Raw genomic sequence first — 24,005 nt, forward strand, 5'->3', positions numbered from 1 at the left:
ACGCCCCTATCTTACGCTGTTCTCAAATTAGGAGCTATAAATCTGGTGACAAATTCTTTTTATCATCATTGATCATGTAGATCGCATTTTCTATTGTTGAGTCTAAAGGCCTGGCTCTAACCTACCTGACATTTTATATTTCATCTTTAAAGGAGAATTTATCCCAAATTGCAAGTTATCCCTTACACATATGGTAAATACCTTTGAAGAGATCCTCTGTGATCTGGAGAACAGGACTCTTGAACCTGTCTTAAATAGAGGGGAGGTGCACATAATCATCCTGCTCCCAATATACAGTGGAACCTCGCTTAACGAGTAACCCAGTTAGCGAGTATTTCGCCTAACGAGCTTTCTGTAAATTTGTAACCCGGTTTACGAGAAAGCTTTGCTGTACGAGCAAAATACTCACCGCACACACTTCCGGTTCCGTACATCCACCGCGCTCTAACCCGCTCTTGCAGTCCACACAAACACACACACACACACACATAATGCTCACCTTACCTTCAGTTCCCTCGCTGGCTTCCTGGAACTTGCATGTATCGGGTAACCAAGGCGACCGTTGCCGGACCTTCAGCTCCCAGTGCGCTGACGTCAAAGGCAGGAGCCGCTTGCCTCCGATTGGCCAGCACGCTGCCTTTGAGTAGCGCCTGACAGTGGAAGGTCCTCCCTCCACAGGATGTGTATCCGGTAACATTTGCGACGAGGGAGGAACTTCCACTGTCAGGCGCTACTCAAAGGCAGCACGCTGGCCAATTAAAGGCAAGCGGCTCCTGCCTTTGACGTCAGCGCGCTGGGAGCTGAAGGTCCGGCATCGGTCACCTTGGTTACCCGATACACGTCTTATACGGGCGAACTGCAAGTTCCAGGAGACCGGCGAGGGAACAGAAGGTAAGGTGAGCATAATCTGTGTTTGAGCGTGCGTGTTTGTGCGAGTGTGTGTGTGTGTGTGTGGAATGGCACAATAGGGCACCAGGATGGGACATTTAACAAGTTGTGGAACAAACTGTCTGCATTGCAATGATTTCCTATGGGAAATCTTGCTTTGCTGAACGAGGAACTTGTTTAACAAGCACACTCCCAGAACGGATAGTTCTCGTTAAGCAAGGTTCCACTGTATTCTCTTTTGGACGGTCAGAAAAAGTTAAGTGTAACACTCAGCTATATCTAGTAGTCCCACTGACAGTGGAAGAATGGAGGCCAAGCAAGTCTACCCCAAATCTATTCAAGATGGGTCCTGGAATCTGGTGCACCCAGTGGTCAGATCTCCAGTGATCAACACATAATCCTCTTTCCCATGCATAAGGAAAATTTTAATTTTCAGAACACCCCTTTGACTAAGGTACACCGGAATAAAAAAAATACTCAAGTAATTAACATCATCACCCCTAACAGGAAGGATTGTACCGCTGAAAATATTCAGCAGATTCTCTGCAACAACTTTGCAAATCATGACATATTCATCCGTGGTATGGAAACTCACTTGTCAAGAACAAGTTTTAGAATCAAAATAAAAGAAGAGTAAGGCCCTGTGCGCACTAGGCGTTTTTACCCGCGGATTTACCCGCAGTTTTGCTGCGGAAATTTCTTGAGAAATGTTTGAAATCTTTCTGCAGACATTTCCCAGCAAAACCTATGGGAAAAAAAAAATAGCTGTGCGCACACTGCGTTTTTTTTCTCAAGAAAATTCTTTCTGATGATTTTCTTGAGAAAATGTGCATGTCACTTCTTTTCCGCAGGTACCTGCGGTATACCCCCGGTATTTCACTCCATTCACTGTAATGTAATAGCGAAATTCCGGGGGGTATACCGCAGGTAGCAAATGATGTGCGGTATACCCTCGGTATAGCCGCGATTTACTTGCGGTAATGTACACCACTGCCTGTGGTTTTGCAGGAAGTGATGTCATTATGACCGAAGAGGAAGCGGAGCAGAGTAAACACACACGTCACACTCCCTGGACGCCGCACAGAAGCACTTCCGTGTGACCTCCAGGTGCCCGTGCAGTCTGTGTCCTGCTCCGGCCCAGCGGCTGCCCGCCCTGCAGTGTGTCAGTCTCTACCTGCAGTTTCAGCAGCTTGTCACCCTGCAGCGCAGGCAGACACTGACACACAGCAGTGCGTGCAGCCGTGGGGATGCTGAGAGCAGGTGTCAGGAGGTGAGATGATATCATTACCTGCTGTGACGACCTCCTGCCTCCTGACGTTACCGCTGTCACTGCCGTCTATGCCCGCGGCCCGAGACTGTCACTGGCGGTGACGTCACGGGCTCTCGCTATACTGCTGAGAACGCGGCGGGCATAGAAGGCAGTGACAGCGCTGATGGCAGGACTGCAGGAGATCATCACAGCAGGTAATGATCTCATCTAACCTCCTGACAGCAGCGCTCGTCATCCCCTGCAGTGACCTGGGCTGACCTATTGATGTTAGCTCAGGTCACTGCATTACTCTCCCAGCCAATGGGGAACCTTCTGTTCTTCATTGACTGGGACAGTGACTATGGTATGGTTCATCGTGTGACACCCCCCCCCCTTATTGGATTACGCCGGACCCGGATTTGATTGTTCTTGTCAATAAAGTGGTGAAAGAGGGAATGTGGGGAGTGTTTTTTTCAAATAAAACTTTTTTCATTGTCTATTTTATATTTCTTACTGACTGGGTTGGTGATGTCGGGTATCTGATAGACGCGTGACATCACTAACCCCAGGGCTTGATGCCAGGTGACATTACACATCTGGCATCAACCCCATATATTACCCTGTTTGCCACCGCACCAGGGCAACGGGATGAATTGGGGCGAAGCGCCAGGATTGGCACGTCTAATGGATGTGCCACTTCTGGGGCAGCTGCAGCCTGCTATTTTTAGGCTGGGGAGTGTCCAATAACAGTGGACTTCCCTAGTCTGAGAATATCAGACCCCAGCTGTCCGCTTTACCTTGGCTGGTGATCCAATTTAGGGGGGAACCCACGTTTTTTCTTTTAAATTATTTATTTAATGTAAAATAACAGCGTGGGGTGCCCTCTGTTTTGGATTACCAGCCAAGGCAAGCTGCCAGCTGTGGCCTGCAGGCTGTAGCCGTCTGCTTTACCCTAGCTAGCTACAAAAGATGGGGGGACCTCACGGCATTTTTATTTATTTATTTTTTGGCTAAATACAAGGCTGGGCACCCTTTAGTGCCACATGAAGGTCACTAAAGGGTACCAGCTTAGAATATGCAGGGGGGTGGGACATTATATAGGTCTTTCTCATCTATCTATCGATCTATCTATTCATCTATCCATCTTTCCCTCTATCCATTTTCTGTCTATCGATTATCTATTATTATTATCTATATTATTTATTGTAGTTCAGCATAAAAAAAACGCAGGGACCAACCTGCGGAAAAACCGCGGCAAAATCGCATGCGTTTTTCCCGCGGTTTTGGTGCGTTTTTTTACCGCAGGTGCGGTAATCTTCAACTCCCAGAAGTTTCTCAAGAAATTTTCTTGAGAAAAATCACTTTTCTAGTGCGCACATAGCCTAAAGGTATGTGCACAGTAACAGGACCCGCTGTGTCCTGGACGTGGCGGGTCCTGACCTGCGGGGCTGCGAGTCTCCTCCACAGGAGACCGCTGCTGCATGTGTCCTCGATCCAGGCTCGGCAGTTGCGGTCTCTCTTTTCTGCTCTCCCTGTGGACAACACTTGTGACTCCACAGCAAAAAATTGACATGTTTGCGGCTTGGAAAGCTGCACCGCAGGTCAGTTTACACTGCGCGGGCAGTGCACGCACAGAGGGCATAGGATAGGATTTCTAGAAATCCATCCACTGTGCTTGTCCTGAACATCGCAGTGTTTTGGACGCAGCTGAAGCATGCTACACAGCCAAAACGCTGTGGGCATGCAGCCTAAAACATCAGTAAGAAAGAAGCTGAAAACATTAATGTAGAGAAAAACAGCAGCAAACCAAATGTTGCAACCACCAAGGTCTAGACCAGATAATAGTACAGATCATACAATATCAATACTGACTTTTAATATCTTAATTTCTGTAATTAGAACTGAACTACCGTGTTTTTCCAAAAATAAGACACTGTCTTCTACTTTTTTTGCCCCCAAAAAAGCACAAGGGCTTATTTTTGGAGGAGGTCTTATTCTTGGAGAAACATGGTTGGGGGTAAGTTTACCCCCCAAAAAAGCAGACCCCTCCCCCTTCCCAGGAGACTCATACTTACCAGTCCCCGGACTTCTGTGTGGCTCCCAGGTCCTCCCTGTGATCTCTAGAGGGCACTATTAGCAGGTATGCTGCACGCCGTCCTCCCCTGCTTCTGGCCGACACACTCACATACATCAGATCACACGCAGACTCACTCTCTCATCACATCCAGCGTTACAGAACGCTTCCGGATGCAGGGAACGATGGGAGGAAGTCACGTGTCCACAGGTCCTGTAATCTAGCATTGCACTCACAGGTCCTTGTGCTTCACTGCACTGCCTCTCAGCATTCTGCCGGCGAGAAGAAATTGGTGTCGCTGGATGTGGTAAGTATGTGTGTGATGTGTGTGTGATCTGATGTGTGTGTGATATGATGTCTGTGTGTGTGATCTGATGTGTGATCTGGTGTGTGTGATCTGATGTGTGATCTGATGTGTGAGATCTGATCTGTGCAGGGGTGCGATCACTGCAGGTTCTCTGCTCGGCGTCTGGTGAGTGTGATTGCGAGGTGTCCGCTTTCTATAATGCAGTGTCCTGCAGTTTCCTTTAACTTTTTTAGCTGCATGGACACTTCATTATTGAACCGCAACTAGGGCTTATTTTCGGGGTATGGCTTAAATTTAAGCCTTGCTCTAAAAATGCTGAAAATCCCTGCTAGGGCTTATTTTTGGGGGAGGTCTTATTTTTGGAAAAACACGGTATTAGAGAATACAGGTCCTGTGAACCCTGCTGTGAGGGAGAAAGCAGGTTAAGCAAAAATGCCACTCTCTATGAGAGATGAGTGAGAGTCTAAGTTACCAAGTTACGGACACAGTTGCATTCACGGAAATCGAGCGTGGAGCATCACCCTGAGCATCCCTCTCCATTTTCAGCATATAATGTAGGTGGTAGTGCCGCTATTCTCCATGTTGTAGCACCGAGTAATGCAGGAAATCTTACCATGCCATTACAACAACTAATTTAAAATATCTATACACCATGGAGGACACAATTTTTCACTTCGGTTTCTTTAGTAAAAATTGCACCATTTTCCAGGCTCTTTGTCTCCCTGCACGTTGCTGCCTGCTACAGTAACATAGTTAAAAAGAGTTTTCCAGCTTTGGAAAGCCCATATCCCCGTTTATAATTTGTTTTAAAGGGAACCTGTCACCACTTTTTTTGCCCTATAAGCTGCGGCCACGACCACTGGGCTCTTATATATACACAGCATGTTAGAATGATGTATAAGAGCCCAGGCCGCTGTGAGAACATAAAAACACTTTATAATACTTACCTAACGGTCGCGCGGTTGGCCATATGGGCGTCTCTGTTCTCCGGTGCCGGCGCCACCTCTTTCGGCCATCTTCGTCCTCCATCTTCTGAAGCCGCGGTGCATGACGCGTCCTACGTCATCCATACTTGCTGGCATTCAGGTCCTGAGCAGGCGCGCACTTTGATCTGCCCTGAGCAGGGCACATCAAAAGTATTGTAGTGCGCCTGCGCAGGACCGGCGAGTGTGGATGACGTAGACGCGTCATGCACACAGGCTTCAGAAAGAGGACCTAATGGCCGAAAGAGGCGGCGCCGGCACCGGAGAACGGAGACGCCCATATGGCCAACCGCGTGACCGTTAGGTACGTATTGTAAAGTGTTTTTTATGTTCTCACATCGGCCTGGGCTCTTATATACAGCATGTTAGAATGCTGTATATAAGAGCCCGGTGGTGGTGGCCGCAGCTTATATGCCAAAAAAGTGGTGACAGGTTCCCTTTAAAGAAAAGAAAAAAAAAAGACGAACGCTTTACTTTCCCTTCCAGGGTCCAGCGCTGATCTCTTCTGCTGCTCCTGGTGTCTTACTGTGGCAGTGATGATGTCATATCGAGAATGCTGCAGCCAATAACGGAGCTCAGCGGCCCTGCTCAAGTTCATGACATCAGCCACTGATCGGCTGCAGCTCTATACATGTGATGTCAGAGCTGCAGACAATCAGAGGAAAAACTGTGGAAAAGAAGCGCAATAGGGTCTTACCCCAGTAAATGGGGGGGGGGTTCAAGGAGGGTGGTCTTACTCACCTATAGGGGTTGTGAAAGTCACAACGCCTATAACAGCATGTTGAGAATTCCAAGCCACGGCAGCGGACCCAAAAATGGCAGATAACAGAGAGTAGTAGATAGGGATGTCAAACCGCGCCACTGACTCAGCCGATCCAGGAGATTATGGATTAATGTTGCTTTTATTCATTACACAGATCAAGTCAACGCGTTTCGGGAGGCACAGCTCCCTTCATCAGGACAGACTGGCAAGCAAAACAGTCTGCCAGTCTGTCCTGATGAAGGGAGCTGTGCCTCCCGAAACGCGTTGACTTGATCTGTGTAATGAATAAAAGCAACATTAATCCATAATCTCCTGGATCGGCTGAGTCAGTGGCGCGGTTTGACATCCCTATCTACTACTCTCTGTAGAGCTGCAGACAATAACAGACACTGGGAGCAGCATCGGAGACTCAGCGCTGGACCTGAGCAGTAAAGAATGGTTTGCTTTTTCACAACAAACTTCAGCCAGGGGTTTTGAGTATTTTTCCAAAACATCAGAACCTCTGGAAATGAGAACCTGGCAGTCATCTCCTTCTGATGGGGAGTTTATAACTTTGTTTCTTTTTCTGAGCTCCTTTGTGCGGATTTATGATCACGTTCATCTCATCTATGTGGTCTGTGGTCATAAATCAGTTCAGAAGAGTTCAGAAAACGGGAGACAAAAAAGTGCTACAAACTCTCCATTGGAAGGAGAGCTTTGATGGATTCTTAGTTAACGGATTAGGTAACCAGCAATTTGCAAGGAAATAAAGAGCCTGGAAAAGTCCAATGATGCAAAAGGTTTAATTAAAAGACAATTACGGGGCGTGTCCAGGATGCTGAGCTGAGTGGACGTGGGGAAGAGGAGCTCCTGTTGACCCTCAGCTAAATCAGCACTTATCATAAGCATAAACCTACTCACCGGCTCTCAGGATGGGACCACGGAGGATTAAACCATCGCAGCAGGCATCGGTGCCCCCCCCGCTGCACACCACGGCGCTGGATACTTTCTTGGGCCTGGAACAGGGTCCAGGGGAGGCCCGGACGCCATCTTTCCAGGAGCATGGAGGGGAAATGGAGGCACTGGCCCGGCCTGCTAAGCAGCAAGAGAAGGAGGAGTGGGTGAGCGGGGACACGGGAAAGTGGAGGAATCCCTGCAGCAGTTCCAACAGGGAATGCCTTGGCTCAGCAGCCCTGCACTGCATCGGATCCTCAGGCACAGCAGCAGCAGGCCCAGGAGCACATAGTGGCTGTGGGAGATAAGGTGGAGGTCGGGGGGCAGCCCTCCCCACTGCCGGGAGAAGGGACTGCAGCTACAGCTGGTAATATCAGGGAACAGAGCAGCCTGCTTCCCCCCTCTGGGCCTCGGTGTGGAGATCAACTTCCCCAGCTTCCCCAGCACCAGACTAAAACTCCAGTGTCTATTACTGCACGTTCTCACCTTAAAGGGCCAGACACCTTCTATAAGGACATGCATGATTTCATAAGTAAACTTCCTTCTAAAGAGGACTTTCAATGCCTCATACATGAGGTTAAAGCAACTTGCAGGTCAGAAATAGCTGAAGTGAGGAGAGATTTGCAGCAATTGTCTGGCAGAATTGAATCCCTGGAGGAAGAGCATGACATCACCAGATCCCATGTATCAGAATTACACAAACTGGCAACATCGCAACAAAAAATTATGGAGGATATGCAGTCTCACATAGAGGATCTCGACAACAGAGGACGCCGTTGCAATGTCCGTGTGAGGGGGGTCCCAGAGTCAGATGGGCCCGAGGACACAAACTCCATACTACAATCCATCTTTAATGAAGTGTTGGACGCTCCCCCTTCTAACATCATCAAGCTGGACAGGGCACACAGGGCTTTACAGCCGAAGAATTTATCCACCCAACCCCGGGACATCATTTGTTGCATCCACGACTTCTCCACCAAAGAACTGATCATGGCTAAGGCTAGAATGAGGCGCACGGCATCTGTGTTCAATGGCAAGGAAATCCAGCTTTTCCCGGATCTTTCTCACATCACACTCCAGAAAAGGCGGCACCTCAAACCCCTCCTCACGAGCCTGAAGGAGCACCAGGTTCCATACCGCTGGGGTTACCCGTTTGCACTAACAGCGCGCAGAGGGGGTAAATCGGCGACCCTTCGCACTCCAGCAGATACCACTCTGTTCTGTGAAGCACTGGACATTCCAGCGGTCTGTATCCCAGATTGGGACTTGCAAAGGTTGGAAGGTCCGCCCCCTCCCGTGTGGTCCAAGGTGAGGGGTGGAGGGCGTGGGGCTTTGGGGGGGGAGAGGAGGTAGGGGCCGCGGGTCGCTCCCCTCCCCGGCTCGCCGTTGAGGACACTCCTTAACCTGGTTGGTGCCTATTTCTTATACCCTCTGAGTTCCAGTGGCTGAGCATGCTTTGTGATACTGTGACTCTCTCTACAGCAAGCCTCTGACTGTCCATTGTGTCATCTGCGGCCCTCTGGGTCTGTTGAGCTGCATAAGGGGGGGGGGGGGCTGTAGCCACAATGATGCCGTGGGGGGTAGGGGGGTTGGCGGGAGCCCGGTCCCCTTACTTGGAGTTAGTGGTTGAGGTTTTTTGTTTTTTTTTTTCTCCCTTGTTTCCTTTAGGCACGGGCCCGTGCCCACTGGACTGACCCCCGTGGGAGGGCTACTGGGGAGTGAGGTGGGTGGCTCTCTCAGCCCAGACGGGTTGGGGAACCTCCCTCTAGGTCTCTCCCTTCCGGGTTTACCCCCCGGGAATCTATGCCTAAGGTTTATGCATTTTGGTTAATGTTCTTAATTCATGTTCATTTCTATGTTTGTCCTTGTCTTCCCCCCTCCCCGATGTTTTTTCCTTATGTGTCCTTTCAGGTACCACCCCTTCTAGAGTCCCTGGGAGCTGCGGCCCTTTGTCGTATGGACCGTCTCCTCTGGCCGGCTTCACAGGGGAAGTCATGCCCCCGACGGTATAGGTGTGCCATTAGCTTTTTCTTACTTCTAAGTTTTAGATATGACCCGCATTATCTCTCTTAACGTAAAAGGTCTGAATTCACCCCGCAAGAGGAAATTGCTGCTACAGGAACTGAAAACATCAGGTGCAGACATAGCCTTTATCCAAGAAACACATTTTGTGGAATCAAACACTTTCAAATTTGCATCCCACCGCTTTCCCATCCATTACTCGGCTTACTCGGGCTCCAAGAGGGGGGGAGTTGCTATTTTAATATCCTCCAGTTGTCCTCTACAAATTACGGGTTCTCACTGCGATCCAGAGGGTAGATATGTGATTCTGGAGGGCCAACTGGGGGGATCCCCGCACATACTGGCCAACATTTATGCACCTAATGAAGGGCAGATACGCTTTCTTAGGAAAATACTCGATCTGATAGGCGGACTGGCACCGGCCTCTACGGTGTTGGGGGGAGACTTTAACATCCCCTTTTCGGAGGTGGCCGACAGACTCTCTGTGGGTGGACACCCTCCATCGGGTGCTTCGAAAAATTTGTCCCGGGACTTTCGTAGGCTCATTAGATCAGGCGCTTTATACGACGCTTGGAGGGTGGACCACCCGGGAGAGAAGGCCTTTTCCTTCTACTCGCATCCGCATCAGACGCACACCAGAATAGACTATTTTTTCATTGACACACAGCTGCTGGGGCGTCTTGAGCGGGTGGAGATGGGATCCATTACGTGGTCAGACCATTCCCCACTCACAATGGACTTCAAGAAAGATGGTCCTCGACCTAGGCCTCAGCATTGGCGCCTTAATGAATCTCTGATCAAAAATCCCGACACTAGGGCCTTTTTAAATAAGCAACTGGTCGAATTCTTTCAGTTGAACACGGGCACGGTCACGTCGCCGGCAACACTCTGGGAAGCCCACAAGGCAGTGATGAGGGGACTATGCATTAGAGAGGGCGCCAGGGCTAAAAAGAATGCCACAAGTCAGCGGGACTCTATAACGGCCCATCTTAAGCTACAGGAGGGGAGACTGGCGGTTGCCCCATCACTGACTATTCTTAGGAGAGTCATCAGCCTTAGGGAAAAGTTGAGAGACTTGGCAATTGGCAGAGCAGAAAAATTGCTAACCTTTTCCAAACAAAGATACTATGAAAGGAGTAATAAGGCTCATACCTTACTCGCCAGGCAGCTTAAGGAGCGCGCTACATCCTCATGCCCTCAGGCTCTGCGCGACGAAAAGGGCATTATCCACTATCACCCCGCTTCAATAGCTGACATTTTTTTCAATTACTACAGCAAGCTTTATAACCTTCCGGTTCCCCCGGGCATGGCTTCGCGCGGGGCTGGGGCACTTGGGGACTATTTTTCGGCCCTTGAGCTCCCTTCACTGCCTTGCGGAGCAGCCGCGGCTTTGAATGAAGAGATTACTACAGAGGAACTGGAGCAAGTTCTGGAAGCCCTGCCTGGCGGGAAGTCACCGGGCCCGGACGGCTTTACTTATTTTTATTACAAGGTGTTTGCGGCGGAGCTCCTCCCACACATGGCCGCCTTGTTTAACTCTTTCCTTCAGGGTGACCCTATCCCTCCATCCATGCTACACTCCCATTTAATCCTCCTGCCCAAGCCACCCAGGGACCCATTGGACTGTGCTAATTATAGACCAATAGCCCTTTTGAACTCCGATTTGAAGATGTTCACCAAGCTCTTGGCGGCCAGGCTTAATCGATGGTTGCCCCAACTCGTGTATAAAGACCAGGTGGGTTTTGTCCCTTGCCGTCAGGGGGGTGACAACACCAGGAAGGTCATAGACCTGGTGGATGTGGCAAATCGGACGAAGCAACAGGCGTTGGTGTTGAGTCTAGATGCAGAGAAGGCTTTTGACCGCCTTGCGTGGCCTTTTCTCTTCAAGACACTGGAGGTCTTTGGGATCTCGGGTGGCTTTATGCGGGCCTTGAAGTCCCTGTATAGCGCTCCTACGGCCTCTATCAAACTCCCCCTCCACATCTCTAAGCCTTTTCTCATCTCCAATGGCACCAGGCAGGGGTGCCCCCTGTCCCCCCTCCTTTTTGTGCTATGCATAGAGCCCCTCGCGGCCTCGGTCAGGAGCAACCCAGACATCTCGGGGGTCCTGGTCAGGAATAAACCGTTTAAAATCTCGCTTTTTGCCGACGATGTGCTCATTACACTTACTAACATCCATGTGTCCCTTCCAATTTTAATGTGCACCTTGGGTAGGTACGGGAGCCTTTCGGGGTATAAGATCAACTCTAGCAAAACGGAGGCAATGCCCTTGAATCTCGACTCGGTGGCCCTGGATTACCTGCGTTTGAATTTTAAGTTTCGTTGGAAGACAGATGCGGTCAAGTACCTGGGGGTTAACCTCACATCTACTTATGATTCCCTCTATAACCTTAACTTCCCCCCCTTTTCCGAGAGCTGAGAAATCTTTTGAGCAAGTGGTTGCCCCTCCCTCTTTCGTGGATGGGGCGCATTGCGGCGGTTAAAATGAGCTTGCTCCCAAAATTATTATATTTCTTTGAAACCCTCCCAGTTAAGGTACCAATAAAGGAGCTGAAGTCCCTTCAGGCGGCTATCCTTAGATTTATTTGGTGTAACAAACGTCATAGGGTGGCCAGGGAGGTGTTGATGGCTCGGAGAAACAGGGGGGGGCTTTCTGTCCCGGACATCCTAAAATACTATTGGGCGACCCATCTTAGGAGGATCCCCTGTTGGGTGTCCCTTTGGGCATACAACAGGTGGACTGAGATTGAAAAACTTTGGCTGGCGCCTATACATCCAAACACGCTCCTGTGGCCCCCGGCCCGGTGTGATTCGCCCCCCCCTCTTCTTGGACCGATGCAGTTCACTAGGGACCTCTGGGCATTTTGCATTAGAAGATTTCCTTTGGCATCCCCCTGCTCCCCTCTGGTGTCCTTCATATACCAACCCTTGCTCCCAAGCAGTCTGGAGTCGGACATGGTGCACCCCTGGCTCAAAGCAGGTCTATTCAGATTTGCAGACATTATAGATGGAAGTACAATGCAGATCCATTCCTTTGAGTACCTTAGAGATAAATTCTCTCTCTCTAATCGAGAGTTTTTCCAATATCTGCAGATCAGAGACTTGGCTGGCTCCTTGTTTGGCAGGGCAGGGGCCTCGATTCCCACAGATTTTGAGAAAATTTGCAGAAGGGGCACTGATACTAAGGGACTAATTTCGGAAATTTACATTTTGCTTTCTGAGTCACGGGAGGGGCCCGAGGGGTCTTTTCCATACATGCGGAAATGGGAGTCTCTATTGGGAAGGCGGATACTTCCTCAGGAATGGGCAGCAATCTGGGGAAACGCCGCCAAGACGTCAATATGCACACTATATAAGGAAAATATCTATAAAATTTTGCTATTTTGGTACCACACTCCAGATTTCCTTCATGGCATAGACCCCTCCATACCGGCTTGTTGCTGGAGATGCGGGGGAGGCAGGGGCACCATTCTGCACATATTCTGGCCCTGTCCAGGGATAGTCCCCTTCTGGGAGCGGGTTAGAGGGTTGATCCATAAAGTACTATATATAGAGGTTGATCTTGATCCCCTGATCTATGTTCTGGGTCTTGGGAATGGGGGATTGGGAAAAACGGCCTCTAAGCTTTTGTCCCACATCCTTACGGCGGCCAGATGCTTAATTGCAAAGAATTGGAGGCAGCCAGGGACACCCTCACTCCAGAGCCTCAAGTATAGATTACTGGACGTTAGACGCATGGAACATCTCACGGCACTATTGCATGACACAGTTGACCGTTTCCAGGCCGTGTGGGCACCATGGGACTACTTTGCGGGACAGGAGGATCTGTGAGACTGAGGCCTATGGGTCCTATGGAAGGAGCATGGACTCTTGAAACCCTTCCCTCTTCCCTCCTATTTCTCCTCTCCCCTCCTAACCCTCCTCACCTGTCCTGTCATTGTTTGTCTAGGTTCGATAAGAATTCTGAATTTTATGTTTTATTTTATGTATGAAAAACGTAAATTGAAAATCTCAATAAAAATTCAAAGTTTAAAAAAAAAAAAAAGACAATTACAATATATCACAAAATTGAGTACACCCGTCACATTTTTGTAAATATTGTATTATATCTTTTCATGGGACAACACTAAAGATATGACACTTGAAAGGGAATGGGTCAACCCCTCTGCCCTCCAACCCAACAGCATTCATACATGCATGCCAAAATGTCCTCCCTAACCAGCCCTGTATGATGCTATTCACTAATATCAATGTTTAAAAAAAATGACTTATAAACCCCTGTGGTCGTGATAGCATGATTTCCACGAGCCGGCGTCACTGCTCATGACCGGAAGTTCAGAAGACGACTCATATACACGTCTTATGAAATTCCAGTTGAGTGCAGTGTGCCTAATGAAGCTGGGAAGCGTACGCCCGACTTCTGAGGTGCATTGAGGAGGCTGAAATGAGCTGCGCGTATGCGCAAGATTTCCAGCAGCTGGCGGTGATGTCGGCTCATGGAAATCATGTTATCACGACTACAGGGGCATGATAACAAGGACAGAGTGTCAACTTGTCTGGGGAACTAATGCCCCTGTGACTAGTCAAGGCCCTAATTAGCATAGGGAAAGCAAGGTTTCTAAGTCATTTTTTTAAACATTCATACCGTATTAGTGAATAAAAATATACAGGGCTGGTTAGGGAGGGAATATGGGCATACAGGTCTGTATGCTGCTGGGCTGGAGGGCAGAGGGGACCTGACCAGTTCCCTTTAAAGTGTCATATCTTCAGTGTTGTCCCATGAAAAGATACACAATATTTACAAAAATGTGAGGGGTGTACTAAATGTGATATTCTCAGGTGTGTCCTCGAAATAACTCAACATACAGCCATTGTCTTTATGGGCGGAAACAGTTATGCCTAGTCTGCATATAACTTAGCCTCCTGACATGTAATGATTATTATTTCTCATGTATGTTATTGTTTTTGTTGTTCCAAGTACGTTGGTGACAAACCGTTTGATGGTAATACTTTTGAAGCATTGGCCATAAAGGCGACACTTAACTGTTGATTTTTCCTTTGTCTATTCCTGTTTTCCCTTTCCCTAATTCCTCCCTTATTCCTTGTATTTCTTGTATTAAAATTTGTAAAATGTTAATAAAAAGATGCAAACCACAACATACAGCCATTAATGTCTATACCGCTGGAAACAAAAGAGAGTACACCACTAAGTGAAAATGGCCAAATTGTGAACAAAGTGTCAATAATGAAGCTACCATTATTTTCAATCACGGCCTTAACTCTCTTGGGCACGGAGTTCAATAGAGCTTCACATGAGCCACTGAATCCTTTTCCATCCTCCTTGATGACATCACAGAGCTGGTGGATGTTAGAGACCTTGCGCTCCTCCACCTTCCATTTGAGGAGGCCCCATAGATGCTCAATAAGGTTTAGGTCTGGAGACATGCTTGGCCAGTCCTGCACCTTTACCCTACGTTTCTTTAGCAAGACAGTGGTCATCTTGAAGGTGTGTTTGTGGTCATTATCACATTGCAATACTGTTATATACCGATTCCAGATACTTAAAAGTAGATATTGCTATAACCAGAGTCTTCACTACTTATTAAAAACCATATACTTTATTAATATCTAAATGCACATACATACACAAATTTCAATAAAAATCAGGAAGGAAAAGGAAAGATAATTAACCCTATCCTTTCCCTTCCTACACTACAGGGGTCGGCGTCCTAATTATGAAGACGCCCCCGTTCCACGATGACTGGTCCTGGATATGCCCTCCCTGCTGACATATGGGTGCATTCCCTCTCAAGATGAGAAAACCCCCAAAGTAGTAACACCACAGTGAGGAAGAAGTGCTCGGTCAATAATGGCTAATTTGTCTATATCACCACTACGACATGTAGGGATTTGGGGCCTCGGAGTCAACAGTTGTCTATAGGTCTGTGTGCTCAGTAGCAGATACAGGTAGATAGATAGTATAATTTAAAGTTTTGCTATTCAACAATTGCCCAATTATAGATTTTGCTATTCAAGAAATTCCCGACACGTTTCGCCCTTTTATATATTGATAATGAGGGGCTCATCAGGAGCTTTTCAACATTTTCTTGAAAGAGATTCTTTTTGGCAAATCCGTAATAGTAGATCCTTTCTGCCACTTGAGTGAAATGTGGGATGAAACATATGCTGTCTTAGGCTATGTGCACATGTTGCTTTTTTTTCAGCGCGGAAAAAAACGCACCCTCTGGCAGAGGGGAGAATTGTAAACAATGCTTTTTGAGAAAAACGCATCGAAAACGCATGCGTTTTTCATGCGTTTTTAGGTGCGTTTTTTAAGACTTGTCAGTGTTAATAAAGTTGGTTGAACACAGACCTTTCGGAAAAAAAAAAAAGTGATGTCATTTCCTTCTCCACATTCTGTTTGGATAAATGGGAGGGCTTGGAATGGAAAGAGCACCATTTGAATTTTGGAAAAGTTGAAATAAACTTCGCGCACCATGTCACATTAGCAGGGCCCCTTGGGTACCTATACGCCAGAAAACCCCCTACAAGTGACCCCATTTTGGAATCTGCACCCCTCAAGGATTTTATTCAGGAGTATATTAAGCATTTTGAATCCACAGCTACTTCACCCAAAATGTTGCTGTAGCAACAATATTCTCACTTTTAGGCTATGTGGCCGTGATCCAGCGACACGGCGTCTAGTACACAGTGTCAGCCTTCCTGCAGAGATGTGAGTGTTGTCCACGGGAGAACGCAGCTGCCCATGCCCACGATTTGGGTTCAGGCTGCTGTGGACTTTAGCTCTATTCTACCTGCAGAGAGCACTCTCGTCTCCACAGCATAAATTGACATGCTGAGGCTCAGGAAGCCACGCCACCGGTCAGTTTATGCTGCGGAGAAAAGAAGCACAGTGGGCATGGGATCTCCAAAAATCCTTCCACTGTGCTTCTACTGCACAACGCAGCGTTATGGACGCAGGGAAAACACTCAGCGCCCAAACCACTGCAAAACCTGATTGTGGGCACACAGCCAAAAAAGCGTCAATGGATGAATGGATGTCAAATATATATAACGTCCCACCCCCACCTGCATATTCTAAGCTGGCACCTTTAGTACCTTTCATGTGGCACTAAAGGGTGCCTATCTTAGTATTTATAAAAAAAAAAAAAAAACATGGAAAAAATGGCGTGGGGTCTCCCCCTATTTTTGATAGCCAGTCAGGGTAAAGCAGACAGCTGTAGCCTGCAAACCACAGCTGGCAGCTTCATCTTGTCTGGTGATCAATTTGGAGGGCTCCCCAGGCTTTTTTTTTTATTTATAAATAAAGAATTAAAAAAAAAATAACGTGGGGTCCCCCCAAATTAGATCACCAGCCAAGGTGAAGCTGACAGCTGGGGTCTGGTATTCTCAGGGTGGGAAGAGCCATGGTTATTGGACTCTTCCAAACCTAAAAATAGCAGGCCGCAGCCGCCCCAGAAGTGGCGCAACCATTAGATGCGCCAATCCTGGCGCTTCGCCCCAACTCATCTCGCGCCCTGGTGCGTTGGCAATTGGAGTAATAAATGGGGTTGATACCAGATGTGTAATGTCACCTGGCATCAAGCCCAGCAATTAGTGATGTCACGGCGTCTATCAGATACCAGACATAACTAATTGACAGTAAACAAAAGCAAAAAAAATGACAAAAAAAATTTTATTAGAAAAAACACTCCCCAAATCATACCCTCGTTCACCAATTTAAATCAAAAAATTTGAAAAAAATGGGTCCGCCGGATACCATTTGGACGTCCCACGTCGGCTCTGGACCTTGTAGAATATGGGGGCACGTTCAGGGAACGTATCCCCCATTTTCTAGGAGGGCAGACCCTCCATTTGAGGAGAGTGGGTGCCAAAAATCTGCACCCACTCTCCCCGGGTCACAGCTGCAGAGTGCGAGCAGCCAGCACAGCTCTCTGAACACAGTGCTGGCTGTCAGCTGCTCTGCTCATGTGACCGCACTGACCGGCGTCTGCTGTGAAGGAGGAGGGGACCGCGGGGGATCAGCGCTGCGACCGGACAGGTAAGGGGGAATACCGGGGGGAATAGGGGGTGACCTGGCAGGGCCTGGGGGGCATTTTTCTCTCGCATGTCTCAAGGCACATGCGACAGAAATCATAGGAGTAGGTTGCGGCCGGTGCGCTACTGTGTGCGCGGCCATTTTGGATTTTCGGGAGGGGGGGGGTCGGGGGTCGGGGCGGGCACTTTGGCGACACCGGGGGCTTTCCAGGACTTTGCCAGGAAGTGAGGTCAACAGGAAACCTCTTGACCTTACTTCCAGGTAAATGCCTGCGTTCTGGCATGCCGACAAAGCCCGCGGACCGCAACAAAAAAGCAGCTCACTGCGTTGTAGCTGCGTTCTGACCCGCATCATCGATTTCAATGGGGGAGAGAACGCAGCCACACCGCACAAAAGAAGTGACATGCTGCTTTTCTTTCCGCACCGATTTTTGGCATCCAAAACGCTGCGTTTAGAAACGCAGCGTGTGCACTGATTTTTCGGCTTTCTCATACACTTTGCTGGGAAAGCTGAACGCATGCAATTTGCCACTGAAACGCTGAGGTTCTAAACGCAGCGTTTCTGCGGTAAAAAACGCAACGTGTGCACACAGCCTTACAGCTGGTCTATCCTAGGATGTATCAGGATAAAGGCATTACCTCCCAAACAGATGATTTTCACGGCAGTTGTTTATCAAGGATATATCCAGGGGGCTTTTGGACTCTTAAAATCTCTATATTTATTCCACTCTGGGTAGTATTTATATTAATCACACTTGTGACTGTCACGTATGGCTCAGTCAATCACCACAGAAAAAATTTCGCCAAGATATGACCTTTTAGGCATTTAGGGAAGTGAATGCTTCCAGGCAGTCTTTATTTCAGGGAGATGCTGGGTTGTGACGAGTGGTGAAACTCCACGCACAGCAGAGTCACTCAGGAAGACTGGTGCCGGCCGCGGTGATGTCAGGTCAACTGGAAGTTGATGTGACATCACCGGACATCAGAGGTCATGGAGCCCGGGGGTCACATGATAGGGATGAGCGGACCGCAATAGTGCCACTCACAGGCAGAATGTACTACACAAGGTATTTAAGAGAAACCTTGTTTCTCAACATTATATTGATGTGGCTTGGAAAATTAAGTAGTGAACCACCCCTTTAACCCTTTTCTCTCCTCTGATTTATACTTCCACATGGGTCTGCTGAAGCCGTCTTACATGATCATAGTGGCTGTGACTATCACAACCACGGAAGGTGAGCTGCTCCCAGACTTTTTCTACTGTACTGCATATCAGATAAGACCATATTTGAGCTTACTGCCTCTTCCAGCATTGTTTTGATCTCCTATCTCAGTAATGGGAAGGTCTTCACTGAATTCGGGTTTTACCTCAGAATTAAGAGTGAAAGAGCAATCCAGGAAGAGAAGAAAGAAAAAAAAGAAAGAAATTCATGTGTACTATTGATTTAGAATATAAAAATAAAAAAAAAAAAAAAAAAAAAAAAAAATATACTTACATTAAATCTGTAATATAGTCCAGAGCTGCATTTACAATTTTACCTTTTTTTATTTTGAAACAGCTCCAATCATGGGGTCCCAAAAATCGGACCCCGTCAATCATTAAGTGATAGTAAATATATACATTTTTACAGTCCATTAATATGACCCAATAAAAGAATAAGCACAACTCACATCGGCCGAAGAAGTTGCTGGACATTCGGGCTTGCTGAATAGTGACGCTGGTAAATGCAGATTGGTACCATGGCTCTTGGGTAAGTGCAAGTTTGGTGAATTGGCAGCTGCTTCGTATCTCTGGTACAGAGACCCCACCTGTGTATTTAAAAAAGACAACATGAACATGATACATTCTCATTTGCTAAATTACCATTACAACATTTTTTTTTCTGAGATCCTCAACAGATTAGGCTGCTTTCACACTACGTTTTTTTAACATGCGTCATGAATGTTTTTTTGCTGGAAAGGTGGATCCTGTTTTTACAAAGAAAAACGGATGCAAACGCATGTGTTATTTTGCAGGATCCTGTCACTTGAAGTTTATGGGCGGGCATTGGAGTCATGTGATCGGGAGTGAGGGGAACTGAACGTGATAGACTGGGAGCCGGCATCTGACAGCTGCAGACGCTGGTAACCAAGGTAAACATCGGGTAACTAAGCGAAGTGCTTTGCTTGGATACCCGATAATTACTTTGGTTACGAGCGTCCGCCACTCTCAGGCGGGAGAGAGAGAGAGGAGAGAGAGGAGGAAGGGAGAGAGAGAGGAAGGGGGAGAGAGAGAGAGGAGAGAGAGGGAGGGGGAGAGAGATTGATCACGCCAGGCTGGTTTCTGGACATGCTCAGTAGAGCAAGCAGGATCCTGTCTATCAGCACGCCAGCGTTCACATACGTTTGCGTGCAGTATAGTCAGGATCCAGTGAAAAACAGTATTTGGACACAGCTCAAAAACGCTACAAGTAGCGTTTTTGAAAAAAGTTAAAAAACTGCAAGTCGCTGGATCCTCACTATAACGCACGCAAACACAGGTGAACGCATGTTGACGCGAGTCCATTGCAAATGCATTGAAATGAAAACGCATTTGCACTGAATCCATTTTTGCGTTAAAAAAACGTTTATGACGGATGTTAAAAAAAACGTAGTGTGAAAGCAGCCTTAGTTTCCAATTTACACAGTTGTCTAAATAAAACAGAAAAGTAAAAATAACACCATTCAAGTTAATCATTATGTCAACCCGGCTTTGGCTCTACAATGTCTGTATGAAACGGCTAAATTTATGATAAAAAAATAACAGGAATCCTTCTAAAAACAATACATTTTATTAACCAAATATTAAAATCTGTCAAATCGTCGGCAAACAGAACACATTGGTGTTGTGCACAGGGAGTACACAGATAGACATTTTGTGGTAATTAGATGGTAGAAGCAGCAGAGTCCGAGGGTAGGATTGATATCCACCAAATAAAAGGTTAAGCAGATTGCGGTCCCTACCCTGTGACCTGCCTGACAACGGAGGCCAACACCCTACATTTTTTGGTGCTTCTGCTCCTCATCGGCCATCCCTTAGTACCTCAACCTACCACACAATGAGGTATCCAACCCCAAGTACAACCTCTAAAGTGCTAAATAACGTGGTCACATTAAAGTGCTAAGTGTGTAACATAAATTGACAAACAAATAGACAAAGTCAAAGTCCTCAAAAATATTTATAAGCACCAAGATGCAGTTGCAGTCACGGGTTTGCAGATTGAAGAGGTGGTCCAAATGTAGAAATTGTGCCAGTGTATTCAACTGCACCCGACTCAGATAGCTACAGAAAGAAATTAGAATATCCGTAATAGATATTATAATAATTAATAATACTAATAATAATAATGAGAATAATAATAAAAACGATTTGTTAGGTATTAGCCTGCAAAGTGCCGGATTTGAACCCGAACATCTGCCCGGATGCCAAATCCCATATATATCTATAGGGTCCTGAACATTGTGCTGTAAAATGGTGGTAGAAAGGGCTAGGAGGATTAGAGCATGAGCGTTATACTTACAGCGTCTCCCAGAAGACTGTCAAACTGCTTATGGGTCCGCTCATTAACCCTCATACATACTCACTGCTTCCCCCACCCACAGTCAGTCCCGACGTCTGGGATTAGTTGCAGTCAGACTGCGCTCCCACCCTGTGTGACAGCGTCTGTGATTGGTTGGAATCACACATGCTGTCTGCCTCCCTATAATGTTAAAATAAATAAATTGGCAGCCCCCAGCCCTGTGCTAAACTTGGCTGTGTACCAAAATAAAAGGGACACTATGGGGCTTTTTTTTTTTTAATTATTTAAAGAAATAATTTTAATTAAAAAAACAAAAAAGATTTGTGGTCCCCCCCCCCAATTTTGATACTCGGCCATGATAAAGCCAACAGCTGGGGGCTGGTATTCTCAGAATGGGGAGGCAGATGGTTTTTAGAGCCCCCCAGCCTAAAAATAGCAGCCTACAGCTGCCCAGAATTATCACATCCATTAGATGTGCACTTTACCCGGCTCATCCAGTTTGCCCTGCTGCGATAGCAATCTGGGCAATATAAGGGATAATGACAGCTTTAAACTGAAGGGTTTATGACTTTGGAAATAACATTACTAGGTCTAGCTGGCTCGTGCCTGCCACGTCCCCTCCTCTAATTGACACTTCACAGTCAATGCACAAATCGCTATTGAGAGCCTGGTGTGAGCAGGGACGCTCAATCAGCTCTAGTGTTTTCCTGGAATTAAATTCTTTGATTGTGTGAGAACGTTTGCACCCAGTAATCTAGCTGATAAACTGTTGGATTCAAAATCTCCTTGCCTACATTATGTTGATGTCAGATGAAGTAGCAAAAACCTGCTGATTCCCTTTAAAGGGGTTGTCTACTACTTTTACATTAATTGCCTATCCTTAGGATAGGTCATCAATGTCTGATCGGCCGGGGTGCGACACCCCGCCGATCAACTGTTCTCGGTCCTGGCGGCGACAGCAGGCAGCCGGAAATGTACAGTTCCGGCACTGCTCTGTCTTAAGATAGTGGTCGTGGCACTGAACATCCACCTCACATTGATTAGAATAGGAGGCGGATGTGCTGTACTCAGCCTTGGCCGCAATCAGAAGACGGAGCAGCTCTGGAACTGAGCATATCTGGCCGCCGCCGGCACTGAGAACAGCTGATCGGTGTGGATGCTTGGTGTTGGACCCTGGCTGATGAGACATTGATGACTTATCCTAAGGATAGGCCAATGTAAAAGTAGTGGATAACCCCTTTAATCCAATCAAAACATTCTGGATAATCCTGATATTAAAGTAATAATTATATGAGTCCAGTTAAAGAGTGAGGGAACTCATAACTCCATGAGTAAGTAGTAAGGTGTCAGTTGGATGTGAGTATTACACCAGACTACACTGTAGGTTGTTCACAAAGACATATAGGTTTGCATATAAATTGTACACAAATGTTTGGATATTTTTAAGATTATTTGCAAATTATATTTTACTTGCATTGGATGCAAAGATTGAAAGTCTTTAAAGGGAACCAATCATCAGGATTTTCGTGTATAAGCTGCAGCCAGTGCAGTACTGGCACTATCATGCACAGTGTGTACATACCATCAAGGGGCAGCTCGGGTGTTTAGGCAGTGAAATACAACTTTATAAAGTTTGAAATTTCGTGCACTTTTTGATTGACGTGTGCACCTCTCTGTTAATGTCCGGACGGGTTATGCAGGAGTTCCCCGCCCCCCCCACCAGCCTGTTCCTCCCTCTCTCCTGATGTCCGGGCGGGTTATGCACGTGTTCCCCGCCCCCCTGCGCCGCCTGTTCCTCCCTCCCTCCCTCTGGCTGTATGTAAATATCTAATCTTCAGAAACATGGCGCCGGAGTGGGCCTCTGCGCATAGCGCTTATCTCCGGCGCCATGTTTCTGAAGCCCCCGCATTACACAACTTGGTGTCTGAGAGGGCGGCGCCACAGCGATGTCACACCGACTGGTGTGTTGGCCCGGTGTCCTGGGGCGGCACGATACAGGAGCAGCAGGTAATCGCGTCCTCCGATCAGCTGTTCTGCAGTCCTGTTGTGATCGCGCTCGCTCCTGCGGTCACAACGGGATCTGAAGGAGCGAGGGCGCATGCGCCGCCCTCTAACACCAAGCTGTGTGATGCGGGCTTCCGAAACATGGCGCCGGAGATAAGCGCTGTGCGCAGAGGCCCACTCCGGCGCCGTGTTTCTGAAGATTAGATATTTACATACAGCCAGAGGGAGGGAGGGAGGAACAGGCGGCGCGGGGGGGCGGGGAACACGTGCATAACCCGCCCGGACATCAGGAGAGAGGGAGGAACAGGCTGGTGGGGGGCGGGGAACCCCTGCATAACCCGCCCGGACATCAGGAGAGAGGGAGGAACAGGCTGGTGGGGGGGCGGGGAACTCCTGCATAACCCGCCCGGACATTAACAGAGAGGTGCACACGTCAATCAAAAAGTGCACGAAATTTCAAACTTTATAAAGATGAATTTCACTGCCTAAACACCCGAGCTGCACCCCAATGGTATGTACACACTGTGCATGATAGTGCCAGTACTGCACTGGCTGCAGCTTATACACGAAAATCCTGATGATTGGTTCCCTTTAATTTCTCTTGTGGCATGTATACTAGCAATGTTTATATTTATTTAAAGGAAATAATAATGACCGTACTGACCGAGTCATCTGTAGAACCAGCTACCTCACCCAACTGGAAGGAACGCTTAAGTCTTAGGGTACTTTCACACTTGCGTTTAGCGCAGTCCGTCACTATGGAGAATAGCGCAGTCCGTTAACGCACTGCGCTATTCTCCATAGACTTGTATGGACGACGCACTCTAACGCAAGTGTCAGCGTTGCATCCGCTGGACGACGCAGCGTCGGTATTTTGACGCTGCGTCGGGCGGAAAAAACGCAGCATGTAACTTTTTTTGAGCAGCGCAATCCGTAGGATTTCACTGCGCATGCTCTTTTTTTTTTTTTTTTAAATCACAAACTTTATTTTGTCTCTTGGTGGCCGAATGATCGCCCGGCCGCCGGCATGTATGAGCGCTCAGCTGAGCGCCCGGCTGCCGGCTATTTAGAGCGATCAGCCGATCGTTCACAATAATCTGCTGCTGGTAAAACTGTAAGGCTTTGCCGCGGATTTACCGCGGATTTTCCGAAAATCTGCAGCAGCGGCACTTCCAAGCCATTTCA

General features: G+C 47.6%; 1 protein-coding gene across 2 annotated transcripts in view; it reads right to left on the bottom strand.

Moving 5' to 3' along the window:
- The window catches only part of MRPS5 (mitochondrial ribosomal protein S5), a 166,559-nt gene that overhangs the window by 124,495 nt on the left and 18,059 nt on the right, over positions 1–24,005 (bottom strand). For both annotated transcript variants that reach the window (XM_075338128.1, XM_075338127.1), the window contains exon 2: positions 18,949–19,086. In XM_075338128.1, coding sequence (XP_075194243.1) covers positions 18,949–19,086 — 138 coding nt within the window. The remainder of the gene's footprint in view (positions 1–18,948; positions 19,087–24,005) is intronic.

The sequence above is a fragment of the Anomaloglossus baeobatrachus genome, chromosome 3 (genome assembly GCF_048569485.1).
Source record: "Anomaloglossus baeobatrachus isolate aAnoBae1 chromosome 3, aAnoBae1.hap1, whole genome shotgun sequence".
Classification (NCBI taxonomy): domain Eukaryota; kingdom Metazoa; phylum Chordata; class Amphibia; order Anura; family Aromobatidae; genus Anomaloglossus; species Anomaloglossus baeobatrachus.